Source organism: Leptidea sinapis, chromosome 32, assembly GCF_905404315.1.
Source record: "Leptidea sinapis chromosome 32, ilLepSina1.1, whole genome shotgun sequence".
Taxonomy (NCBI): Eukaryota; Metazoa; Arthropoda; class Insecta; order Lepidoptera; family Pieridae; genus Leptidea; species Leptidea sinapis.
This window is the reverse complement of record NC_066296.1, coordinates 2415294-2442582: the sequence shown is the minus strand read 5'-3', so window position 1 is coordinate 2442582 and position 27289 is coordinate 2415294. Positions and strand designations below refer to the sequence as shown.

At 35.9% G+C, this 27289-nt stretch overlaps 1 protein-coding gene across 2 annotated transcripts; it reads right to left on the bottom strand.

The window, feature by feature from the left end:
* Nucleotides 1–571: 571 nt before the first annotated feature.
* LOC126974550 (synaptic vesicle glycoprotein 2C-like) lies at nt 572–18684 on the bottom strand. 2 transcript variants are annotated; one of them, XM_050822081.1, is made up of 11 exons: nt 18542–18684; nt 11715–11876; nt 10697–10856; nt 9879–10000; nt 9026–9267; nt 8143–8294; nt 5950–6076; nt 5122–5286; nt 3373–3491; nt 1891–2018; nt 572–951 (listed from the first exon to the last, which is right to left on the bottom strand). In XM_050822081.1, exons 1-11 carry the CDS (start codon nt 18618–18620, stop codon nt 920–922), a joined length of 1488 nt encoding a protein of 495 aa, XP_050678038.1. In that variant the 5' UTR covers nt 18621–18684; the 3' UTR covers nt 572–919. The 2 variants fall into 2 exon arrangements, with proteins under 2 accessions (XP_050678038.1, XP_050678039.1); XM_050822082.1 differs by lacking the exons at nt 9879–10000; nt 10697–10856; nt 11715–11876; nt 18542–18684 and having other exon boundaries at nt 9037–9187.
* Nucleotides 18685–27289: the final 8605 nt, after the last annotated feature.

Below are 27289 nucleotides of genomic sequence, written 5' to 3'. Positions count from 1 at the left end.
TTCAAACGTTCCGGATACTAAGAGGCATGTGCAGCAATGGTGTTCAAAATGACGGCAAATCGAATAAATTAAGAATCATATAGTGACAAATGGTCAAGATTTACTGATAATAATATGCACTGTTTGGATTGGAATAGTTGCAGGTTCTGGAAGAATTGCCGCATTTTACTGCAATACACTATACTTACGCGTTGTTTCAAATCCCCGTTCCTATTAATAGTAAATCATACTTAATCCCTAGTGATCTATGAGTAAACTTATGCTTAGCACAGCTATTTCACTTCCAGTACCTTCTTTGATAGATTTAGAAGTCATAGATGACTGTTACCGATCATGGAGCTGGGTATAATTACCTACTAGTATACCTTCCAACATCCACAACATATTTCAGAAGAAATGCGGAATGTCATAGGAACTCCCATTTATTTGGTTGTAACAGTTTTTTGTAACATATAACTGATGAGATTGAGTTGATATATATTTCCTATGCAGTGACTTTTGATATCACATTCCTCTTAAAATTTGTAGCTCCAGTAACCAACAATGAAGAAATTAAAATTAAAACAAGGTGTTGGAAAAAATATAATTATAATCACACAGCCAAAATATTAGAATAAGAAGACTTTAAAAAGATTCACCCAAACAATAAAAATTAGCTTAGTGGTTTCGGATGCGAGAAAACGATAAATTGTCAAAGACGTTTTTGGAAATCTTCCTGATACAAAGGTGTTTTCATTTTCAATAGGAAATATTGTTCTATGACACTATAATGTATGTTTCCTAGTTTCCTCAAGAAAATTATGATTGGGTCTTTTGAATTGTATCTTAACTTATGAAACGCAGAACGAATCTTATTAACTTCACTTTACTACTGTGTGGAGGTATTTTGGTAGTTTGATGATCATCTCGTAGTAGAATCTCATGGCAAGAACATCGTTACACAGATGCCAGCTGGAAATAAAAAGAAAAAATAAGTTATAAAAATTATGCATTCAAAATTGATTCCTTGATAATTTGTTTTGATGTTAAATAAATAAATAATGACCTAGGTCCTGAAGGATCATTAAGAGAAAAATTTAAAGAAATAAACATTTTAACTGTTGCACCTCAATATATTAATGATAATGTTCTATATTATGTTCATAAGCACATTAAGGAATTTGCTAGAAACTGTGACAATCATAATGTGAACACGAGGAATAAACGTAAACTTTTTATGTATACTATGCTTTTACAATATGATCCCAGATAATTTAGAAAACAAATGTGTTACGAAATTGAAAAGAATTGTTGAAAAACGTTTGTGTAGGAAAAGTTATTATAACATAAATGACTTTATATATAATAATAATTAACTAAACATTGTAGTGAGTCAAATTACCATAAAAAGAATGTATAGAACTTAGATTAAGGATTGGTCTCCGCTGCGCTCCAACTAGATACCGCACTACCTAAGAACAATAGCTTATTTATTACGGCAACTATTAGATGCTTGTGTGCGTGGCATCTTTATACTCAATGGCATCTTTCAAATTTTTTTAACATACGCTTCGTGTTATTTTACATTGAAATTAATTAAATACAAAATATTTACTGTTGAAATGTGATCCCAGTTTCTTTCTTATTTCATGTGGTATTATTTTTACAAATAATTACTACAACCCGGATTTTTAGTTTCAATTATTAGCAAAGTTTAAGTCAACATTAGAATTACTTGCCAAACTTTGCAAAGGAGCGCAGCGGAGACCAATCCTTAATCAAAGCTATAGAAACTCGTATGGGATATTTATGAAATACAAATTCAAATTAAAAAAATCGTAAAATTCCTGACAGTCAGTGAAAAAAAAACTTATTTACCACAAAAATTCTCAATAACTGAAATCAACTTACACAAAGAAAGTGCCGCACTCAGATAGAAAACGAACTGACAGTGTTGGACGATGGTGGAACCAACCACAACGACACCAGTAAATGTTGTCATCCGCGCCACCATGAAGCCGAGACTCGTTGCCAATCCTCTGTAAACCATTGATAGAAATTATATATATAATTATATGTATATATAAAACCTATTTCAAATTGGCATTTAAAATTAAAAAAAAAACTACAATTTCAGAAATTAGAAATGAGATTAAGACGAATTTATAAATTTATTATAACCAGTGTCTGCTCTAGGAGCAGTGCGAGAATTGGAGAAGACTACCAGTGCAGCGTTGTAGACCACAAAACAGAAAAGACTAGTAGAAGTCTCCAAACTCACATATTTATCTATTAAATATGTAATACACACATTTAATTCCTTCTTTATGAGGGGCCTAAATTCAAAATCACGAAAAGGCATAACTACAAATTTACTTATATCAATTTCGAACTTAATACCATTACGCTAATCTCATATTCATAAAGTGATAATGACAACCTCGGAACTTTTACTTATATTGCGAAATTTAGCATATAAAAACTTGAAGTGATCCTTACACCCTTATCGCATGGGGCATGGAAAAGAGCAATACTCGAATACAATTTATAAAGGAACAAATAATTTCGATAAAATTATATCGATAATATGTACATGCATGCACTTGTTGAGTAGCAAGATATTTTTATTGTTTACATTAATTATTCTAACATAACTTACATCGATTAAACGTAAAAGTAAATGAATCATACCTCGTAATATTATGGTTCATTTTTAATTATGATTACCGATGATAGGAAATCCCTTCATTAGACACATTTTTATAGCGGCTATGATTTTTTACATTCGAGCGCCATTTGTTTCCGAAGCGGTAGTAGTATCTAGTATATTAGAAATGACATCAAAAAGTTATTATGACTAAAGGAATCAATTTTGAGAAAATAAATGCCTTTTATGCCTTTTACAGTATGGTACAATATGGCATATTTGTATTTTCTTAAAAGATAATAATGCTTCAATTGGCATCGAATGACTGGTCTCACTTGAGCCTCGAGTAGGTACATTTGTACATAATAGTGGTGACAGGGTAACGCCCATATGCCACATCCACTAGTTTTTTCTGTTCCGTGGAGTAGACGACGTCCGCTGTCACGGAGGTCAAATAGAAAGACCGACATTCAACTGACAGAAAATCGGAAGTGAAAAAAGGAGAGCACATCCAAAATTGAATCATCAAAAAGCCTTCACTGATCTTTGTGATGTTGTAGAAACTTGAAGGAAATAGGATATTTCTAAATAGGATATTTCTAAATAGGATATTTTGTCTCTTTTTTATAAATATTAAACAAAACAGCAAAACAGACATAAAATAATAGTTGTAGAACAAATTTTTCCTGCATTATTCATTCAACATAAGACCCTCAAGCAATTATTACTTACTTATTTTTGCTTACCTATAAGATGTTGGATATAAATCTACAAAGTAGGAAGCGATGCTGCCAATACCAATTGCAGTGGTCTGTATCAGCGCGAAAAATATAACACTGGCTAACGGTGTCTTTAGCACGCACACCTGAAATTAACAAATTGTTTTATTCATCCGTGGATTGAAGTTTTATGATTGTATTTTTGTATGAAATATTTTTTCCATCAACATTAAAACATTGATATAACTTTTTTTTATGGAAAAAAAACAAAGCGTACGGGCCACTTGGTGTTAAGTTATCACCACCGCCCACATTCTCTTGCAACATCAGAGAAATCACAGGAGCGTTGCCGGCCTTTAAGGAAGGTGTACGCGCTTTTTTTGAAGGTACCCATTTGTTCTATTTGTTCATAAATATCTTTTAAATGTTGCTTCACAAGAACCAATATAAAAATTATTAATAAAACCAAACTTATTTACTAAATGCGGAAAACTGGCTTTATCAGATATGCGAAAACTATGTGGACATTTCTAGTAAATAATTACAAAATAGGGAAGTATAATTATGAGTGATTTAAAGGACTGGTTCAGAGTAAATATCCTTTACTGATAGTGATAAGTAAATACATACGTACTATCTACAAAATTGTATTGTGACCCACCTGAATGTCATTTTCCTACCGTGATAATAATCAAGTAGATCGAAAATCGCTTGAACATATATTTATTTACTAAGCAACTGTTATCATTTTATTAGAAACTAGCCGTTCCCAACCACTTCGCTGGGCAAATTTTAAAAGGAAATACATTAATGAAGGAACGTTGGAATTCGAAAAATTAGTAGCCATAAACCATCTAGGATAAATTTTGAATCGAATGGTGGTAGTTTCTTGTCTCTACGATCAGTGGTTTAGGCGTGATTGAGCCTCAAACAAAGACCATTTTTTAAAACTGTTACTCTATATAAATAATATATTTATAGACTAACAGTTTACCAATTGTGATACAATCTGTTTCATGCAAATATAAACCTAATTGCTTGGATCTGTCCGCTGCGCTCCAACTAGATACCGCACTACAGCTTTTTTATAACGGCAACTAATAACTAATACTAATAATAAATAATGCATTTGTGCGTATCATCTCGACACTCAATGGCATCTTTCAAATTTTATAAAATACGCTGCATGTTATTTTACATTGATATTAATAAAATATAATAAACTTACTGATTACATATTATCCCAGTGTCTTTCTTATTTCCTGTAGTATTCTTTTTACAAAATTGTACTACGCAGCCCGGCATTTTAGTTTCAATTATTAGAAAAATTTAACAGAACGTGTGGCACGTAAACGTCACACATTGTTCTAGAATGGCTCGAGGGCGCCCACTTGGGCATAGTATTAGTTGCCGCACCTTGTGACTACGCCTGCCGTATCTAGTTGGAGCGCAGCGGAGACCAATCCTTAATCTAAGCCTGTTTTTATGATTTTAAAAGAATGATGAGTAAAGTGAGTTATCAAACAATTTTGTCAATGGTACCTACAGGATTACCCAAAGAAGTATAAAATAACAATTGAATAATATCCATCATCATCATCATCAGCCGGAAGACGTCCACTGCTGGACAAAGGCCTCCCCTAAAGATCTCCACGACGATCGGTCCTGCGCTGCCCTCATCAAACGTATGTCGGCGATCTTGACCAGATCGTTGGTCCATCTTATGGGGACCACCACCACTAATATATAATAACAAATATAATATAATATTCATACCATAATACAACTAATAAAAGCTACGGAGAATGCTGCGATCAAGGTTGAACGTCTCCAAGATGCAATAGCAGCAGCAAAGAGGTTCAGAATTGTGAAGAAAAGTCCAGTCAAGATTCCAGAGTAAAGCGTGTTATCTGTTATGGGTTGTTGGCATGACAATGTTGACTGAAATAAAAACGAACATAACATTAAATAAATAAATAACATTAAGTGTTTTGTTAAACGGAGAGGTGATAAACCGGTGGTATCTGCTATATTTCTTGGCATTACTCTGGATTCCATTACAAGTATTTAACAGTGGGAGGCTCCTTCAGGATTCCGGCTAGATTATGGCTACCACAACGGCACCTATTTCTGCCGTCAAGCAGTAGTGTGTAAGCATTACTGTGTTTAGGTCTGAAGGGCGCCGTAGCTAGTGAACTTACTGGGATAATGAGACTATATTATAACATCTTATGTCTCAAGGTGACGAGCGCAGTTGTAGCGCCATTCAGAATTTTTGGGGTTTATGAAGAAAGAAGTAGAAAGCAGGACGTATCATTACCATCAGCCGAACGTCCTGCTCGCCTAAAAAATCCAAATTAAATGGGGCCCCCATATTGAAGGATTGGCGAACAGACTTAGATCTGCAGCATACGCGGTTAAAAAGACAAGCGGCAATACATTTCTGCTTTGGAACCTTAAAAAACAATTGCTTGTATAAAAAACATCCAAATATTATCACCAATTCATATATTATATTTATTGAAGTTGTATTATTAGTTTATAATAATTCAAATAATAACGGTTCTATGCAAAATAAAGTCTAATACAATAAATTTTACTCACATTTCCAGCCTCATGGTTCCTTGCAGCACTTTTAATGTTATCACAGAATCCTGTCTCTTCATTCGATGAAACAGACTTAAAATATATATCTAGCATCGTCGGAAACCACATGACGAATACGTTATTGCTAAAATAGAAATTACAAGTAAGAATTTTTTATGGAACTTACTAATGAATTCTCTACAACTTTTTTTCATGAAATAGGAGGACAAACGAGCGTACGGGTCACCTGGTGTTAAGTGATCACCGCCGCCCACATTCTCTTGCAGAGAATCACAGGAGCGTTGCGCGCATTTTTTTGAAGGTACCCATGTCGTATCGTCCCGGAAACACCGCACAAGGAAGCTCATTCCACAGCTTTGTAGTACGTGGAAAATGCTCCTTGCAAACCGCACTGTGGAGGACACATCCAGATGGCAGGGGTGATATCCTAATTTGTGGCATGTAGTGCGATGGTGGAATTTGGCGGCAGAAATCAGGTGAAACAGCTCTATAAATATACTTCTACTAATTGTATGTATGGAGTATTTCGAGTAATCGCCCTTAACACTAGCACATAATATTACGTTATAGACCAGTGATAAATCTGCCGAAACTATAGGTACATTCGCTTATGGCTCTTCGCTAACTCTTTCAGTTTCTAGCTTTGGTTTCTCGTGCATTGCCGGCGGTGAAACAAGTCCATAACTCGCGAAAAATAATATTAACTTAAAAAAAATGTTATGTTTTTAAAGTGATAGCCCTCACTTGAAGCAGGTGATGAAGCCACAACCTGAGAGTTGAACAAAGCATACAGGATTTAATGACGATGCGTCACTTGAACGGTTAGCTCAGTTGGGAGAGCACTGGCACGGTTCGTTCATAAAATGTTGTTTTCAAATTTTATTTGTATAGTAATACTTCATTTATTTATTTTTACAATCACTTCAAATATCTTAAATTACAAAATGTAAATAATACCAATTATTTAAATATTTTTAGCGTTTTTGTAATAATAATAACATTGTAAACGATTTTGCAGTGATATTAAAAGGGGTGGACCTCTGATACCGAAACTAGTACCTTCGGGGTCAGTGATTCAACGACAATTAATGACAAACGACATTTAATGACACTGATGACAAACGAAACAATTAATCTATATATATAAAATGAATTGTTGTTGGTTAGTCTCGCTAAAACTCGAGAACGGCTGGACCGATTTGGCTAATTTTAGACATGAATTAATTATTTGTGGAAGTCCAGAGAAGGTTTAAAAAGTGAATAAATATGAAAATGCACAGAATTAAATAAAAACAACAATTTTGTTTTTCCTTTGATGTGTTCTTATTGTCGTTCAGAAATGAAATTAAAAGAATAGTTTAAAATAAATAAATAATTAGAATTTTTATATCTTTCCAACTTTCTCCGGATGTAAAAATAGAAACTTAATTTTAGCTAACTATAGTGTTGTTAACTATCTATCAGATTATTTTTAAGTAGATTGATAAAAAGCTATTGAGTACAATAGGTCCATCCAACTATGTTGTATCAATATTTGAATAAATAAAAATTGTTAACATTACGCTTTTTAATACCAATAAAAACAAAGTGCGCTATGACAGGATCGAAACACCACAAAAAGCAGCAACCTTTGACGCACATGGACCAGAATGACCCACCCCACGACCCAGCCACCAGCCCTTCGCAGAGTTTTAAATTATCGAATCGATATAATCGAATGAGATATTAAATGGATGAGAACCTTCTTCATGCCTGTTATTGTCCTATGATGCTTTTCAACTAAAAAAAACAACCAAGTAATATACGTCAATATAAATTAAATGATAGAGGTTTTCATTTGTGCGCGAATCATGGAATGACTATTGGATATATTTTAATTATTAAGTCTTCTAAGTTTTTTCCTTAGACACTTAGCCCACATTTAGGAAAAAAATATAGCGATATCTTCATTTAATATAAAGTTAATAAAGTTTTAAGAAATAAAGATTTTTAGAAGTACTACGCGCTTAGTTATTATGTGTGTACGCGGACGAAGTCGCGGGCATCAGCTAGTAATAAATAAAATTAAATGTGCATGTATGTGTGCGTGTGTGTTTTATTCTTAGTGATTAGGTTACAGTAGACTTTCCTTGTCTGAATATGATAATTGTTTAACATAGAAAAGTGATGTGAATGAAAAAGTCAACTTACATCGCACACACCAAAGATATCAAGAAGAACAACTGAATGGTCCTCCACAGTCGCGGAGGAGTGAACAATGGGAGGGTCTGTCGACCAATTGATCCCCAGAATGAAATCTTGACGTTCGTCTCGCTATTCTTCATAACTTCAAGAGATTTGATCTGAAAATATCTAAACATGGTGACACAATACAACAATGTCAATAAAATAGATGTTAGGAATAATGTAGAGTGCAACGTGAAGTTAGAGCCATGCCAGTGGCCAGCTTTGTGACTTTTGTGACAATTATCCGACATTATTATTGCTAGTTAGCTGGCTGCTAATTTATGCAATTAATTTCTAATATTTATTAAGTTTTTATTCAATGTTTTTTAATTCATATGTCCCATTAAAATTTATGATTTAAGTAGTACAGTATATTACAGTACCTATATAATATATTATTTTCTATATGTTGGGAAATTGTGTAGCTATTGAAATTTTCTGCGTTCTCCTTCTGCGTTCAAATTATATAACTTTTATATATAATATAGGTGACCCGTCAGACATTGTTCTGAACATAATAAATAAAATACTGTTTTTATGAATGTGTCAATAATGTTTCATAACATCAAGAATTATTTCGTAAAATATGCTCCCTGTTCCTCCCTAACCGTGCGTTAATAAATTCTCTCATAGAAAATGTCCATACAAAACAAATATTGGATATAAAACTAATTATGGGTCCCAAATCGAAATTAAAACTATCCTATCTCTCAAGTTAGACTAAACTGCACTCCATGAATCAATCTCCATTAAAATCCGTTCATTAGATTAGGAGTTCACTGGAAACAAACATCAGGGCACTGGATTTATATATTTTAAGTTAAGTTATATAAAATAAGTGTTTTACCGGAAATTGACCTTTCGTTCCCCCATTCATAATGTAAATGTTTTCCATAACCCGTAGTGCCTTCTCTTCTTCACCTTTACTGGCCAGAAACTTGGGACTTTCATAAAGAAATGTCAACAAAATAGCACTGACTCCGAGTGGTAGGGTGAGCGTTAAAGAAAACAGTCGCCAAGAAGTGAATGTTATTGATAACCAAGGTATGGTAACTCCCAGTGATATTGGTAGAATTAAGTACGCTAAACCTGCAATTAAAACGTATTAAATTATAACTAATAAATCTTGGTGTAAAATAAATTACTCCGTTTGTAGGTTCGAATTGGTTTTTGTTAGTTTCGAGAATTTTCGAGAAATTCAAACGCTCGAAGTTTGGAGAAAAGTGCCTTATGCCAGACAACTCAAAGGCATTCACTATGTCTAGACTTCTTAGTATCGAAATGCATAGACGGCCAGATTTTTTTCTGTCATAAACAGAGAAGGTTGTTGTCATAAATATACATATATATATATATATATATATATATATATGGGGGCCTATTGCAATTTGGAATCAAGAGTAATGCCAAGAAATACAGCTGGTTTTACCACCTCTCCGTTTAATAAAATATTCGCATCTACATTTTTGACATTTGGCGCGGTTAATGTATTTGGTTTTATGACTGTTTAACAACAAATGACCAAAACAACAAATCAACACGCATACGATGTTTTCGATATTAATGTGCAATGTTTTCTTTGTGGTTGGTTCGTTTGGTACTGGTGAAAAATTCTTCTGGTATTGTCACCAATTGAAAAAAATAAGTACTTTTTTTTCCTCGTAATCAATGAATAGATAAATGAGAAACTATTAACTCACCAAAGGATACAATCTCCGAACTCAAGTTCATTCCGTTTATGATAAACAGATATCTATCCCTGTACCTGGATGCTGTATTCTCTCCGAGATAGGTCATCGATAACGTAAACGACGCAGTCGAACTAAAACATTATAGTTTTTTTTAAATATAGATTCGAATGATTAATTAATAATAATACACTAACACTCAAAGCGAAACAAAAAAATGTACGAACGGAGTAACGTGAAATTTAACACAGTTAAAGGTTATGTATTTTTTATGAAAATAAGGGACGAGACAAACAGGACGTTCAGCTGATGGTAATTAATACGCCCTGTCCATGACAATGCAGTGCCGCTCAGGATTCTTGAAAAACCCAAAAATTCTGAGTGGCACTACAATTGCGCTCGTCACCTTGAGACATAAGATGTTGAGTCTCATTTGCCCAGTAATTTCACTAGCTACGGCGCCTTTGACAAATAAGCCCTTAAAAGTTCAAACTTAATAATTAAAAGAATTATAATCTAACTTCGAGCTCTGGGCGACCACTAGTAACTTTAATTAGTCAAAAATAATTAATTAGAATCTATTTTGAAAGCAATTATAATTCATTTGTAAGTACAAAATTATTCAATTATATTAATTAAATAAATAAGCTAGAATAAAATAAGAAGTTGTAATTTGCATATTTCAAACGCTCAATAACTTGAATATTGCTTATAACTTGGGCTAATAGATTATTACTTGTTTAGGAAATTTTTAAATCCATTAAAACTATCACTAAAACCAGCTACAATTGTATTATCTGTTAAGAGATTACGTAAAAATTAAAACTTACAAAGCGCAACCAATGATTTTTAGTGCTAGCATCATTCTCCAGTCAATTGAAAGGCTGCACAGGACTCCAAAAACAAATCCTACCGATGTGGATAGCAGCAGAGCTCTTCGTCTTCCCCTGGTGTCAGCGAAGTATCCCCAGGGATACGCGAATAATATTCCTAGTTAAAATAAATAAATCTTTTTTTAGCTGCACCGCTCTCAACAGTCGTTTTATTAAAAACTATTTTTTGAGGTTTCCGTAGCCAAATGGCAAAAAACGGAACCCTTATAGATTCGTCATGTCTGTCTGTCTGTCCGTCCGTATGTCACAGCCACTTTTTTCCGAAACTATAAGAACTATACTGTTGAAACTTAATAAGTAGATTAAAGATGTATTTTGTTAACCGCTTTAAGATTTTTACATAAAAATAGAAAAAAAAACAATACATATTTCGGGTTCATATTTAGATCTGAAACTCATAATTTTTTTTCATCTAACCCCCCTGTTATCCAAGGATATCTATGGATAGGTCACACTTTCAAAGTGGTAAAATCTCTCTGTGTGTGTGTAACTTCTAAAATAAGAGAATGATAAAACTAAAAAAATATATGATGTACATTACCATGTAAACTTCCACCGAAAATTGGTTTGAACGAGATTTTATGTAGCTTTTCTAAGACGTCATAAATAATTACAACGAACCACAAGAACTTTTATATTATGTTACTTGCTGCTACGGAACCCTTCATGGGCGAGTCTGACTCGCACTTGGCCGCTTTTCTTAGACAGTTGTTAGCAAGGCTGTTTAACGTTGTCTTAAGATAATGTTACTGTAGGAATCTCAAAAATCCACTTGAATTAAAAACATAGCCTCATGAGAGAGATAGTATAACAGAGCCGCTTAGTGAGATATACACGAGATGCCGCCCGCACCTGTCTCATTCCCCTTTGTCGTCATACCCCCGCGCCCCTGTACCCCGCAGACGAGGACTCAGATAAACAGTCGTCCTATAAATAGGTAATATTGAAAGCTTACCAATGAAAGGTGCTGCTGCGAGGATCCCAGTTTGGGCTATGCTGAGCTGAAGGTCGCAGCTGGATGCGGCTATCACCACGCTGAACCCAAACATGTCTAGAGCAACAGCGTTGATGATAACTGAACACGCCAGAAGGACCAGGTAGTTGTAACGGCCATGACCTGCGAAAAATAATATTTTTTTAATTCACTAATTTAATAATTTATAAGCTATGTTTATGTAAAGCGAATTACCTGCAGTCAAACTGCGTAAGCAGTTTTGCGGTGCATGATGAAAAAGAAATTGTAACTTTTATGAATAAATATATTACATACATACTCATGCCATGACTAAAAAATGGTCAGTAGTTATTTTTGCAACTGTTGTGTAAAAAAGTGTTTTAATACCTACATCATTATCAACAGTTGCATACAAGACTTTATCTACACCCATACTATGAATCCTCTATGAAAGATTCTGAAACAGTTAGCTTACTGCTAACATTAAAATGCCTGTCCTAGTAACCATTACATCATCCAAATGAGTGCTGTAATGTTGTACTGAATTTCATTGGGTGTTTTTATGTTGGCAATAAGCCAACTGTTTTAGAACCTTTGATAGAGGATTTAAAGCATGGGTGTAGACAAAAAATATTACAGAATGGTATCCTAAACAACATAAAAGGAAAAAAGGCAGACCACGTCTTAGATGGGAAGATGACATAAAAAAAGAAGCTGATGTAACCTGGTCGAGAAAAGCGAGAGGCCGCTCACTATGGAAATGTTTCGGTTAGGCCTATGCTGAATGGCAAGACATACAATAATTACCGATGTAAATAGGAATTACCTTCTTTTTATATAAGAGGGGGCAAACGGGCAAGAGGCTCACGGGTTGAAGAGAGATGAGGCAACCGCCCTTGGACATCCGCAATATCAGATGTGTCAAGAAATGCGTTGCCAGCCTTTAAGGTCCCACCTTGTTATGCTTTTTTCTTGAAGGTCCCTAAGCTGGAATCAACCTGAACAGCTCCTCTGAGCACTCCCCGTGATAATTGCGGTAGAAGATGCACAGAGAACCCACATCTCTACGCAATGCCAAAGAATCAAGCCGATCGGAGATGGCTTGATCGTCGATTATTCGAACCGCTCTTCGTTGTATGCGGTCAAATGGAAGAAGCTGGTACTGGGGAGCATCCGTCCAGAGGTGAGAACAGTACTTCATATGAGGCCGAATTTGTCTCGCCTTACTGAGTACCAAGCTTTTTAGAGGCCAATATGGCCTTCTCTTCCAAGTGACCACGGAACTGAACGTCGCTCGATATATCGACGCCAAGTATGCCAATACAGGCTGCGGCAGTTAGAAGAGTGATCTCGAATCGTGAGGATACGACAAAGGGAGACTTTTAAGTGGTGAATGCAGAAACTTGTGTCTTCTTTGGGTTGAATTGCCACAAAATTTTGTCGACCCAATTCCGAGACTTTGCAAAGCATAGTATCGATTTCAGACACAAGTTAGTCAAAACTCAACGCTAACGCCTCTCCCTTCGACTCAACCGCTTGCGCCCATTTATGGGTGAGGCATGCAAGAAGATCACCAGCTGACCCTGACGGAAACAATACTGGCAGTCACTGATTAGCCGGTGCTCCTCTAGGTATCCCAAGAGCTGGCGGTTGATGATCGGTGGTATACGCTGGTGGTATATCTTTCTTAAAGGCCGTCTCTAGTGTTTAAACGGAATGTGGGTGGCGGTGATCACTTAACACCAGGTGACTCGTACGTTTATTTGTCCTCCTTTACCATTAAAAAAATCCATACTACTGGATCTGCGTGCGGTGAGGCGGATTGTCTCCGTCAATAAAGTAGTCTAGTCCAGGGAGGCGATAGCTGGTCCATCCATCCAACGGGCGCTTCTAGTGTTGGCTGGATGATTCTGTTATCGGGGTAATCTACTTCATGTTATTACAAGTTAAAGTTATCTTATATTTTTATAGTTGAGGTATTATTGTAGAGGCGAGATTACATAAGTTTAAGAAAACATCCTTAGAACTTGTTATTTTTTTAAAGTGATAACCCACACTTCTAGGATTAATACACAAATATAAATACAGATTATCTGTAAAGTAGATCCTGGAGATGAAGTCACAACCTGAGAGTTGAACAAAGCATACAAGACTTTATAAACGATACGTCACTCAAACGGTTAGCTCAATTGGATGAGCTCTAGCACTGAACGCGAGAGGTCGTGGGCTCGAGTGCCGCATCATTCATAAAATCTTGTTTTCAAATTTTATTTGTGTATCGTTACAATATTTTATCATACAATATTTTTTTTTGTAAAATACGATCGTTCCATTCGCAAACTATGTATATTATCTTTATAATCTAATATAAAAAATTCTCATGTCGCGGTGTTTGTAGTTAAACTCCGAAATGGCTTGACCGATTCTCATGAAATTTTGAGTGCATATTGGGTATGTCTGAGAATCGCACAATATCTATTTTTCATCCTAAATGTTAAGGGTGGTCCACGCCAATTTTTTTTTTAACTTTTTTGACCTTTTTTTAAATTTGTTTGATTATGAGTCAGCATTAAAAAATACATACAACTTCAAATTTTCACCCATCTACGATCAACAGTTACTTTTGTATCGTGATTTTAATATCGGCAATACACCGTTTGCTGGGTCAGCTAGTTATTTATAATATAATGAACGTCAAAAACTATCAACAATTCGAAAAAGTTAGGCTCAGACCTAAGAAGAGCGGGCGCGATGATTTCAGCGCGCTTCTTTTTTTAAATAAAATATTGTTACAACATAATATTGTACAACAAAATTTATTATTAAATAGCCTGGAACGATTATTTAATAACATTTTGAAAGTGGGAGAGTCACGCTGCGGTCTTATGACGTCAGCACAATCGGGCCAGACTCGTCCGGGTTACTTACCATACTCGCACAGAATACCGGCGTGAAGTAGCGGCCTAGGGCTGCTATGTTTGGCATAGGTTAGTGTCGAGGACTGGAGGCCATCCCTTCCCCCCCTCCCCCTCCCCATCACCCCCCAACAAAAATATGAGAGCGGTCCTTAAAAAGACATTACCCCAGGAGGGTACCGGCTCTACCAGAGTCGGAGAATCCCTCTCCGAGCATTCTCGCTCGGGCTGCCCCTCGTATTCTGGGGAGGGCAGAGTACCGCCCATATCTAAGGACAAACAGGGCAGCAACACCACGGCACCCCGCTCCACGCTTAATGTGGACTTCTGTAATATCAGGGGAATTCACTCCAATTCCCCTGATATTACAGAACTTGTGTTTCCTTACGGAGACACAGATATCTCGACCTAGCGATACGTCATATTTAACGTACCCCGGGTACAAAATTGAGCATAATTTTATGCCTCATGCCGGGGTATATGTGTACGTTAGGGAGGATATCTGCTGCCGCCGTCTCGGCAAATTTGCGTATGTTGAGTCGCCACCCGGCTCCCGGATGTGGATAGCCACATGCCGTCCTTATTAGATCTTCTGCTGACTACACATCCCGATGGTTACCAGGTCTCTGTCGACGCCCCTCTCGGAACGTCCGACCATTGTCAGGTCAGGAGTGTAGTGCCTATCCGAGGCCAACGTCGCAGACCACCAGCGACCCGCCGCGTTTGGCACTACAAGTCAGCAGATTGGAATAGGATGCGTTCCTTTTTTGCATCCTACCCTTGGGGCAGGGTTTGTTTCCCTTCGGATAATCCTAGTGCCTGCGCCGTTGCAGTAGCCGATGTGATACTGCTGGGCATGGATATTTTTATACCAAGCTCTTTGGTACCGATCGGTGGCAGGTCACAGCCCTGGTTCGATGAGTCAGTTAAAGCAGCATCTAACTGCAAAAAACAGGCGTATCGAACTTGGGTTAAAAAAAACCAATGCGAGTCCAAAAAAACCAATCTGAGTTATAGTAACTTTTATCTATACATACATATGAATTAAATTGGCGTGTCTGTTTGTAATACTGAAAAAATCGTTTTAGACTACATTTTAATGAATATATTATAAACGGTACATATACCAAAATATTTTTTTTTTATAATTTTTGTCTGTCTGTCTGTTTGTTCCGGCTAATCTCTGAAATAGCTGGACCGATTTTGACGGAACTTTTATTGGCAGGTAGCTTATGTAATAATAATAATAAAATAAAAAAGCCTTATATTTCTTACTAAATTAGATAATTTGTACATATTCCTTAAATATTAACATATTAGATACAAAAGAATCTTATTTCTATAACTTTGAATTTAATTTTTTTTTATAGTAAAAACCCCTCGTTCTCAAAGGTCTCCTCTAGAGAATTCCAACTATCCCTCATTGGTTTTCTAGTAAGGTAGACACTGTGGATCTAACTAGTCGTAGTTGAGCTTTGGAATCAGCAAATATTGCTTACCGTAGCTGTTTAGTATCTAGCGTAAGGAAAATTTTATGAGTGGGTGTGAAATAGAAGTTTGGTTATAAAATAACGGCACCAAAGTAACTTAATTAACTTTATCACTAGTGCTATATTCAGGTTCACAACGAGGTAGGCACTGCCTAATTGTCTATATAATGTGCACGCCCTTGCTATAACTAGTAACCATTCTACTTTTTTCTGTACTTTAAATTGACCATACAATCGTTTTTTAACAATTCTATTGGATTTCATAACACAATTGTTTTGTAAATTTTCTGGTTGTAAAAGCATATCATCGCCCAATAAAATACTTACTAACTCTACTTAACGTTTGTTCCTAATGTTATCATTGTGATTATCACAGTATCTAGCAAATTTGCTAATGTGCTTATGTACATAATATATAACATTATCAAGAATATATTTAAATGCAACAGTTAAAATGTTTATTTCTTAAGAAAATTCTGTTAATGAATCTTTATCACCTAGGTTATAAACAGTAAGGATTGGTGCTTACTACTTCCGCAATAACTTGGATTACATTTTGTTAATTTGATAAAAAGAAATATTGGTATGACCAAGAATGCTATGACCCGCCTAAACAAAATATGGAAAAAGAAGGGAATCACTACTAACACCAAGATCCGGTTAGTAGGTGCCTTGATATTCCCCGTTTTTTTGTATGGCGTGGAGTCGTGGACGATACGGGCTCGAGAGAGGCAGAGGATTGAAGCCTTGGAAATGTGGTGCTGGAGGCGTATGTTGAGGATACCTTGAACGACGAAAAGTCGATCCTCTCACAGCTCAAGATAAAAACCCGTCGGTCCACGATATGCGACCAACGAATTGTTTCGTATTTTTGCCACATAATGCGAAGGGGTAATGAAAGCCTGGAGAAATTGATCGTACTTGGGAACACAAATGGCAAGCCAGCCCAGACTCCAGGTCCCCGATGCTTAGCTCCGTCATCAGGGCCGCGATGGACAGCAGCTGATGGAAACAGATAGTCCATTTCAAGTGTGGACCACTTGTTGATGACCACGATCCTCAGTCATGATGGAACTACTAGAGAGAGAGATTTTATTAATTTACATTTATTTTTTAACTCATGTTTGACATATGAGTATTTTTGTCACTATATACTACAATAGTTCACGTGAAATAGCGCCGTTGTGGTATCCATAATCTAGCTATCCTGTGCAAAAGGAGCCTCCCACTGGGAGCACTGACTTCTGAACTAGCACTCAGGTGGCAGATTAAAGCCACATATCCATCCCCAATTTACTTAACCGCAGATTAACTTACGAGTTAATTAATTACACAACGAATGACATTAAAATTTGGATACATATTCTTTAGTATAGAAACGACCACATGGCGAGTCACGTACCTCTGTTATGTAAGTTTAGCTATTCAAAGTTACCAGCTTCTTGGGCACCTTACTTGTAAACTGCGATCATATCTAATCTCATATTTATAATTCTATTATTAGGTAATAAGAAGAGGTTAATCCCGCTGTTGTGTTACTCCGTCTTCCTATCTTTAGAACTGTCCTCTTTTCTGCTTATTGTATTTGGACCATCATCCGGTCGGTCCATCTTGTAGGGGGCCTACCAACACTGCGTCTTCCGGTACGTGGTCGCCATTCGAGGATTTTACTACCCCAACGGACAGATGTCCGTCGATCAATGTGCCCTGCCCACTGCCACTTCAGTTTCACAATTATCTGGGCTATGTATGACTTTCTTTTCGTTCTCTTACGGATCTCCTCATTTCTCTGATTCAAACTCGCAGGAAAACTCCAAGCATAGCCCTCTCCATTGCCCTCTGAGCAACAATAAGCTTCCTCATAAGGCCCATAGTTAGCGACCACGTCTGCGTTCCGTATGTCATCACTGGTTAAAAATCCTCGGCGATCGAAAGATTTTACGGAGCTTCCCGAACTTATTATTATTATTATTAATAACTTATTTTGGATACCAATGCATTATTGCTATGCTCCTATTTGTTCTTCTCTCCTATTTTGTGTCCAGTCCACCTCCATTTGAACCAGATGGACTCGATAGACTAGTGATTCAAAAGAATGGAAATAACTGGTGGAGGCTTGCAGACGAACATGTCGGTATCGAAGCGCTACAGTTGTCAATTTTAATATACGTATTATGTTAATGGTCTTCCGCAATGTTGGTAGGGCCCCTACAAGATGGGCCGACGATCTGGTCAAGATCGCCGGAATACATTGGATGAGGGCAGCGCAGGACCGATCGTCATGGAGATCTTTGGGGGAGGCCTTTGTCCAGCAGTGAACGTCTTCCGCCTGATGATGATGATGTTAATAGTCAGAATAAATTGTTTAAAGTAAATTATGTAATAGATAATAATATATATTTTTACTTTACAGTTTACTAACCAGTTTTTTGAAATGCCTCTTCATAGATTTGCTCAGAAGTCAATTTACAATTTCTATTTTCAATAGATATATCAACCATTTTTACCACTTTCACTTATTGACTCAAAGAATAAACTCTTTCTACTTCTAAATGTGTATCTTATGTTACGTTCGTTATATATAACGGTAGTGTTAAATTTAACAAAGCTGATTTTACTTATCATAAGACAAATAGCGTTGTTAACAATGTTAATTCTATTTTCAGAAGCGATATGATAACAAGGAGCTGATGAAAACTGTCTTAATACTGCGACGTCATCTGCTTGCCCAAATTTTTTTTTACAAACTGAACTAAACAATAAAAAAGAGGAAAGATTTGTGTTTTTTTATTTATGTTTGTAATCTTTTCACACAATTACTACTGGACCGATTTCAAAAATTCTTTCAATGCTTTGACATTTTCACAAAAAAAAAAGGGATATCTAATAAAAATTCAATAGTTTAAAAAATCTGTGTCGATTTTTTGAAAAAGTCTCAACCGCCATCTTGGATCTCAAAATCGATGTTATATTTGTAATTGAGACTCTCGAAAACGCCTTTAAAATGATACCCATTTTGTTTTTATTCAAAAAGTCACATCAACCATCTTGGATGTTGAAATAGATATCAATTGACACTCCCGAAAATAATGAAACGGATACCCATATTGCTTTTATTGAAAAAGCTATAGTTGAAACTCCCAAAGACCTCGAAAATGATACACATATTGATTTTATTGTGAAATGGCACATCCGCCAACTTGAATCCCGAAATTCATATTCTTAATTCTGTGAAAATTTGAACTGGTCAACCTGTATAGACCCCCGAGACAGACAGATGGACAAACAGACAGTGCATATATAGTTATAGCATCCCGTTGATATCCTTTGGGTACGGAACCCTAACAAAACCAAGTACCCTGTACAGATACAAGCGCACGCGTAAACGTCCATGGAGATTGAGCTGTCTGTGATCCATTGATGACGAAGCTCAATCTACGGCCGTTTTCAATAACCTATCCTTAGTTTGAAGCGGGGCTTAGACAGGGTCAGTAACTGACTTCGATTTCGAGACAAGTCAGCGCGGACCCGAAAAATACCCAATGTAAACTGATTTGAAGTCCGTACAGCGCAGCGGCGGGAAGTCAGCGCTGACTTCAATATTCGCAGACGTATATTTTCAGGCCAGTCGATACGTTATTGAAAACGGCCGCTAGACATGTATATTATAATCAAAGATCATTCGATAAGCTATCAGATTTTGCCCTGTTTACGTGCTCTAGAAGAGCTAATGCATACTGCATTTTATCGTGTTCATCTGTTTCATTTGTCCGAATTTTCTCATGTTTGTTATTATGTCTATTAAAAGTTTCTACATATTGGAGGAAGTTTTAAGAGACACTTATTTAAAATTTCTTTATTTTTATTTTACGACAATTTTTATTAGTAAATAGTCGTTGCTTAGCAGTAGTTATATCAAATAAAATTTCATTCTCAAGTTCTTCCCTTTTCTCTCAACGGTTCAAAAGTTTTAAGTGATATCCCTAACTTCTGGGATTCAATATACAAATTTAATTTGTAACATTATTCATGGATGATACGGAACTCGAACCCGCGGCTCTCGGTTCGTCCGAGCGATCTTACCAACTGACCCAACCGTACAAGTGTCGCATCGACCGAAATTTAAGTTTGTCAGTTCAACTTTCAGGTTGTGGCTCCATCTACAGGATCTACTTTACAGTTGATATCCTGCTCAACCCCAATATTTGCATATTAGGAAAACCTAAACAAACTGTTCCGTAAGAGCGCTCAGGCTATACCCGAGTTCGAGTCCCGCATCGGCCATGAATTTTGTAAAAAATTGTATATTTAGAGGTTTTTTTCAATAAAAGTATTCAAATTTGGCTGAAGCCCCGACTCGTCACCCGATCTTCACCATTATTATTCCATGAGAACGCAAGACGTCATACGGCTGGAGACACAGTTCTAACTGTATAAGACCCACGCTTAGTACCCTTTGACATCATCCGTACTCGCAGAAGGCCCTAATCGACTATAATATTTTAAAATTTAATTTTAATAGTTTTGTTTAATTGTTCTTTAGTAAATATACAAGCTTTCACAGTAAACATTTGAGATATTCATTCCTGAAGACTAGGAAGAATATATAATAATAATAATATTGACACACTTTTCACACAAATTATCTTGCCCCAAGTTAAGCATATATAGCCTGTGTTATGGGTTATAAGACAATGATATATTTAATTCAATATACTTACTTAAACATACATAAATTCATATAAACATACATAAATACATTTAAACATCCATGACTCGGAAACAAACATCCATATTCATCATATAAATGTTTGCACCTACCGGGATTCGAACCCGGGACCTCTAGCTTAGTAGGTAGGATCGCTAACCACTCGGCTATACAGGTCGTCATATGTATCGTACTTTGTTAATGGTGTTGTTATTTTTATATTAAATTTTAACAATAACTACCACATATTAGTTCATTGAACTGCTACCTATCAAACGTAATATTACCATCTTTTTTTGTACTTTTCACAGCCTATGTGTATATTAAATATAACTTTGTTGGATTTTAAGTTCTAATGTAAGTAAATTGTAATAATTCTTTATGAAAATTTATATATTAACCTCAACCTTCAAAAAACTCACTGTGCGATAATTTTGTGAGTAAGTCCTCCTTCAATGAGCAGGCCCGGGAACTTCATTAATTCTATTCTTTGCAGTTGGTGAAAAAGCGGATATGTTCTAGTCTGACTCCGAGATCGTGAGTTCTATTCTGATATAACAAGAGATTTATATATGATAGTATGATTTTTTATTAATAATGAGTTTGGTGGCTTGAGCATGGGGAAGGGCGCTGGTGTGGGACGCGACTTATGTCGACACTCTGGCTCCTTCTCATATCCAAGTTACGTCAGTTGGTGCTGAGGTTGCTGCTGCGACTGCCGAAGACAGCAAGCGTCTTAAATATGTCGGTCTCAATGAGTCTTACTGGCTGGCAACCCATGCGCTGGCAGCTATTTCGGTCAACCTTACTATCCGACGTGGAAATGCTGCCAGTATTCTTGGTACACTTTTCTAAAAAATATATAATTCTAAGATAGTATAATATTGAAAAGATACCAACTTACGGGTAGAAGACATTGACAACACTGGTAAACACTTTTGCTATTAAAATACTGAAGGCGTTAGAAATGCGATTGTTCCACACTCCAATGATGTTATAATTAAAAAAGAATTAGTGTTATTTTGGAGAAAACAAATATTTAGTGTCAGCCAGTAAATATAAGTTCCAAATTAGAATTTTTGCTATTTTTGTAAGGGACGAGACGAGGATGTTGAAATAGATATCAATTGACACTCCCGAAAATAATGAAACTGATACCCATATTGCTTTTATTGAAAAAGTTATAGTTGAAACTCCCAAAAACCTCGAAAATGATACACATATTGATTTTATTGTGAAATGGCACATCCGCCAACTTGAATCCCGAAATTCATATTCTTAATTCTGTGAAAATTTGAACTGGTCAACCTGTATAGACCCCCGAGACAGACAGATGGACAAACAGACAGTGCATATATAGTTATAGCATCCCGTTGATATCCTTTGGATACGGAACCCTAGCAAAACCGAGTACCCTGTACAGATACAAGCGCACGCGTAAACGTCCATGGAGATTGAGCTGTCTGTGATCCATTGATGACGAAGCTCAATCTACGGCCGTTTTCAATAACCTATCCTTAGTTTGAAGCGGGGCTTAGACAGGGTCAACTGACTTCGATTTCGAGACAAGTCAGCGCTGACCCGAAAAATACCCAATGTAAACTGATTTGAAGTCCGTACAGCGCAGCGGCGGGAAGTCAGCGCTGAATTCAATATTCGCAGACGTATATTTTCAGGCCAGTCGATACGTTATTGAAAACGGCCGCTAGACATGTATATTATAATCAAAGATCATTCGATAAGCTATCAGATTTTGCCCTGTTTACGTGCTCTAGAAGAGCTAATGCATAATGCATTTTATCGTGTTCATCTGTTTCATTTGTCCGAATTTTCTCATGTTTGTTATTATGTCTATTAAAAGTTTCTACATATTGGAGGAAGTTTTAAGAGACACTTATTTAAAATTTCTTTATTTTATTTTACGACAATTTTTATTAGTAAATAGTCGTAGCTTAGCAGTAGTTATATCAAATAAAATTTCATTCTCAAGTTCTTCCCTTTTCTCTCAACGGTTCAAAATTTGTAGGTTACATTATTTTTAAGGTGATATCCCTAACTTCTGGGATTCAATATACAAATTTAATTTGTACCATTATTCATGGATGATACGGAACTCGAACCCGCGGCTCTCGGTTCGTCCGAGCGATCTTACCAACTGACCCAACCGTACAAGTGTCGCATCGACCGAAATTTATGTTTGTCAGTTCAACTTTCAGGTTGTGGCTCCATCTACAGGATCTACTTTACAGTTGATATCCTGCTCAACCCCAATATTTGCATATTAGGAAAACCTAAACAAACTGTTCCGTAAGAGCGCTCAGGCTATACCCGAGTTTGAGTCCCGCATCGGCCATGAATTTTGTAAAAAATTGTATATTTAGAGGTTTTTTTCAATAAAAGTATTCAAATTTGGCTGAAGCCCCGACTCGTCACCCGATCTTCACCATTATTATTCCATGAGAACGCAAGACGTCATACGGCTGGAGACACAGTTCTAACTGTATAAGACCCACGCTTAGTACCCTTTGACATCATCCGTACTCGCAGAAGGCCCTAATCGACTATAATATTTTAAAATTTAATTTTAATAGTTTTGTTTAATTGTTCTTTAGTAAATATGTATCGTACTTTGTTAATGGTGTTGTTATTTTTATATTAAATTTTAACAATAACTACCACATATTAGTTCATTGAACTGCTACCTATCAAACGTAATATTACCATCTTTTTTTGTACTTTTCACAGCCTATGTGTATATTAAATATAACTTTGTTGGATTTTAAGTTCTAATGTAAGTAAATTGTAATAATTCTTTATGAAAATTTATATATTAACCTCAACCTTCAAAAAACTCACTGTGCGGTAATTTTGTGAGTAAGTCCTCCTTCAATGAGCAGGCCCGGGAACTTCATTAATTCTATTCTTTGCAGTTGGTGAAAAAAGGATATGTTCTAGTCTGACTCCGAGATCGTGAGTTCTATTCTGATATAACAAGAGATTTATATATGATAGTATGATTTTTTATTAATAATGAGTTTGGTGGCTTGAGCATGGGGAAGGGCGCTGGTGTGGGACGCGACTTATGTCGACACTCTGGCTCCTTCTCATATCCAAGTTACGTCAGTTGGTGCTGAGGTTGCTGCTGCGACTGCCGAAGACAGCAAGCATCTTAAATATGTCGGTCTCAATGAGTCTTACATCTTTGTGCCGTTTGGTGTCGAGACACTTGACCCGTGGGCCCCAGAGGCGCGGAGAATGTACAAAGAACTATCATCTCGCCTCAATAGGGCTACTGGCAACCCATGCGCTGGCAGCTATTTCGGTCAACGGATCAGCCTTACTATCCGACGTGGAAATGCTGCCAGTATTCTTGGTACACTTTTCTAAAAAATATATAATTCTAAGATAGTATAATATTGAAAAGATACCAACTTACGGGTAGAAGACATTGACAACACTGGTAAACACTTTTGCTATTAAAATACTGAAGGCGTTAGAAATGCGATTGTTCCACACTCCAATGATGTTATAATTTAAAAAGGATTAGTGTTATTTTGGAGAAAACAAATATTTAGTGTCAGCCAGTAAATATAAGTTCCAAATTAGAATTGGTGCTTTTTTTGTAAGGGACGAGACGAGCTGGACCATTAGCAGATGGTAATTGATATACCTTGCCCATTACAATGCATTGCCGCTCAGGATTGTTGAAAAACCCAAAAATTCTGAGCGGCACTACAATTGCGTTCGTCATCTTGAGACATAAGATGTCAAATCTTATTTGCCCAATAATTTCACTAGATACGGCGCCCTTCAAACTGAAACACAATAATGCTAAAACATTACTGTTTCATGCGAGAAATAGGTGCCGTTGTGGTACCCATAATCTATCCGGCATCTTGTGAAAAGAAGCCTCCCTGGAGCTGCCAGACGGACCACAATAGGACGGAACTATTGAAATGAAAGTGTAACCCACAAACTACAAGATCAATAATTTACTTATAAAGCAGGTGCTTAAGCCATAAATAAAACAATGATATATCAAAAGATTTATTATATTTTTATGACGTGACCAGCATAAGAAAATGATAATAAATTGTTGCTGTGGCAGATCTCCTCTGAAGGTCAATCACTTAAGGTACAGTAGCCTCTATACCGTTTGACCTAGATATGGAGTTTATTTATAAGTCTATTGTGAGACATTCCAGAAGTAGCATTATTCAATGTTTCCGGTATTAATGTTTATAACTTGGCAGGAAACTGACGCTATTTTTGTAATACTATCGCTAATCAAATTCAAATTCAAAAATTTAATTCAAAATAGCATGTGACATCACTTATTGAAAGTCAAAAACTAATGACTACCCATTCCAAAATGAATGCCTCAGACATGAGAAGAACGGGCGCAACAAACTCGGCGGGCTTTTACTTGACTCCAAAAATTACAATAATCTAAACTAGAATTAGATTAATTAATCAGATTGTATAAAAATACGCAATTATTTTTATACTTTTTAGTGCATATTATATTTATTGTTGTGGAATAGTGTTTTTGAAGTCGGTTGTTTTTTTTGTGAAAAATTTATTTTTATTTATTGATTTTTAGTGAATTTGCAGTACAAACAATTTGTCTAAATATGTGTAGATATACTAAATTTTTCAATGCAGCAATGAACGTAAGCGCTTTGCAATTTGATTACAGACAGTTAGACATTCTGCCACAGATCGCACCGTTACTGTAAGTCGTTAAGGAGTCCTATCATCGCATTCGACTACCACAATTACTTGACCATAACTATGTTACGGTAGATGACTTAAGTATCCGGGTAGCATAAAAAAGATTCGGCCGAGTATCGTTAATTTGCTCCCAAGAATTGAAGAGTTATCAGAACCTAACCTAACCAAACTCTCGCCAAACTATCTTTGAAGTATAGATCCTTTACAATAAAAAAATAACCATCGAAATCGGTTGGCGCGATATTGAGTTATTCTTAAATTTATCATCCACTTTGCTATACGTATGTACAGAAAATTTGAGACTTTTATGGTTTTCTCATGGATGTCCTTGTCAGATCTGGACCAAAGAATTATCAAAATCGGTTCACCCAGTCGAAAGTTTTGAGGCATCAAACATAAAAAAAAAACGGATGAATTGGGAACCTCCTCCTTTTTTGAAGTCGGTTAAAAATAAATTATTATTACGAACTAGTCTATTTGATAATAATATATGTGAATTATAAACTTTTGTGACATTAAATTTGTTAACATTATACATAGGTACTAAATGAATTATTAAATTATTTACGTCTTATCTTTATATATATAATTCTTGTGTGCGTGTGTATGTCACTGAACTCCTCCTAGACGGCTGGACCGATTTTATTGAAACTTTCTGTGTGTCTTCAGGTGGATTCGAGAATGGTTTAGATTCACAATTGAACTACCTCCTGAACGGCTGGACCGATTTTGATGAGATTTTTGTGTGTTCCAGTGAATTTGAGATTGATGTGTGTCTTCGGGTGGATTCAAGAATGGTTTAGATTCCCAATTAAACTACCTCCTAAACGGCTGGACCGATTTTGATGACTTTTTGTTTGTTTCAGTGAATTTGAGATTGGTTTAGATTCTCAATTACGTCCATATAATATAATTCTCCTGCTCATGTGTATGTGAGTGAACTCCTCCTAACGGCTGGACAGATTTTTCAAATTTAAGACGTGTGTACAGGACAACGTCTGTTGGGCCCACTAGTATTATTATAATACCTTACCCTAATTTTAATTTTATTAATATTAATGTTAGCATTGTAAATCTGACATGTTTCACTATAACAGTAGTGTGTTGATACTTAGACAACTCTATAACATATTTTGCATGTCAATTGACGAAACATAATACGATTCGTCATTTGATATGATTAAAAGGCATAAAAGACATTTATTTTCTCAAAATTGATTCCTTTAGAATTATTTTTCATGTCATTTCTAATATTCTAGTATACTACTACAGCTTCGGAAACAAATGGCGCTCTGAGAGAGAAGAAGCGGCGCAAGATACTCTTGCAGCATTCTTTTTTTGCGCTCTTTTTAATAAAAATATACAATATTGTAGTGTCGCTACTGCTATAAAATAATCATAATCTAGTCCTGGGCTGCCCGATCACTTAGATATTCAGTTGTGGAGTAATAGGATTTACGACATAGCCATTTTTTAATAAAACATTTAAATTTATTTATAGATAATGCCTGAACAGTGGGTGGGACGTTATTATAAAATTTACCCTTAAAGCTATTGTGTATCTTATAAAGCCTACTAGAATTAGTTACAAGCAATCCCTTATTTCTAGTGTTATAATAAGAAAAATCACTATTAAGAGCAAAAAGGTGACGATTTTTGTGAACGTATATTAAATTTTAATAAATGTACTGACAATGAACAGTCATATTATTTATTTCTTTAAAATTT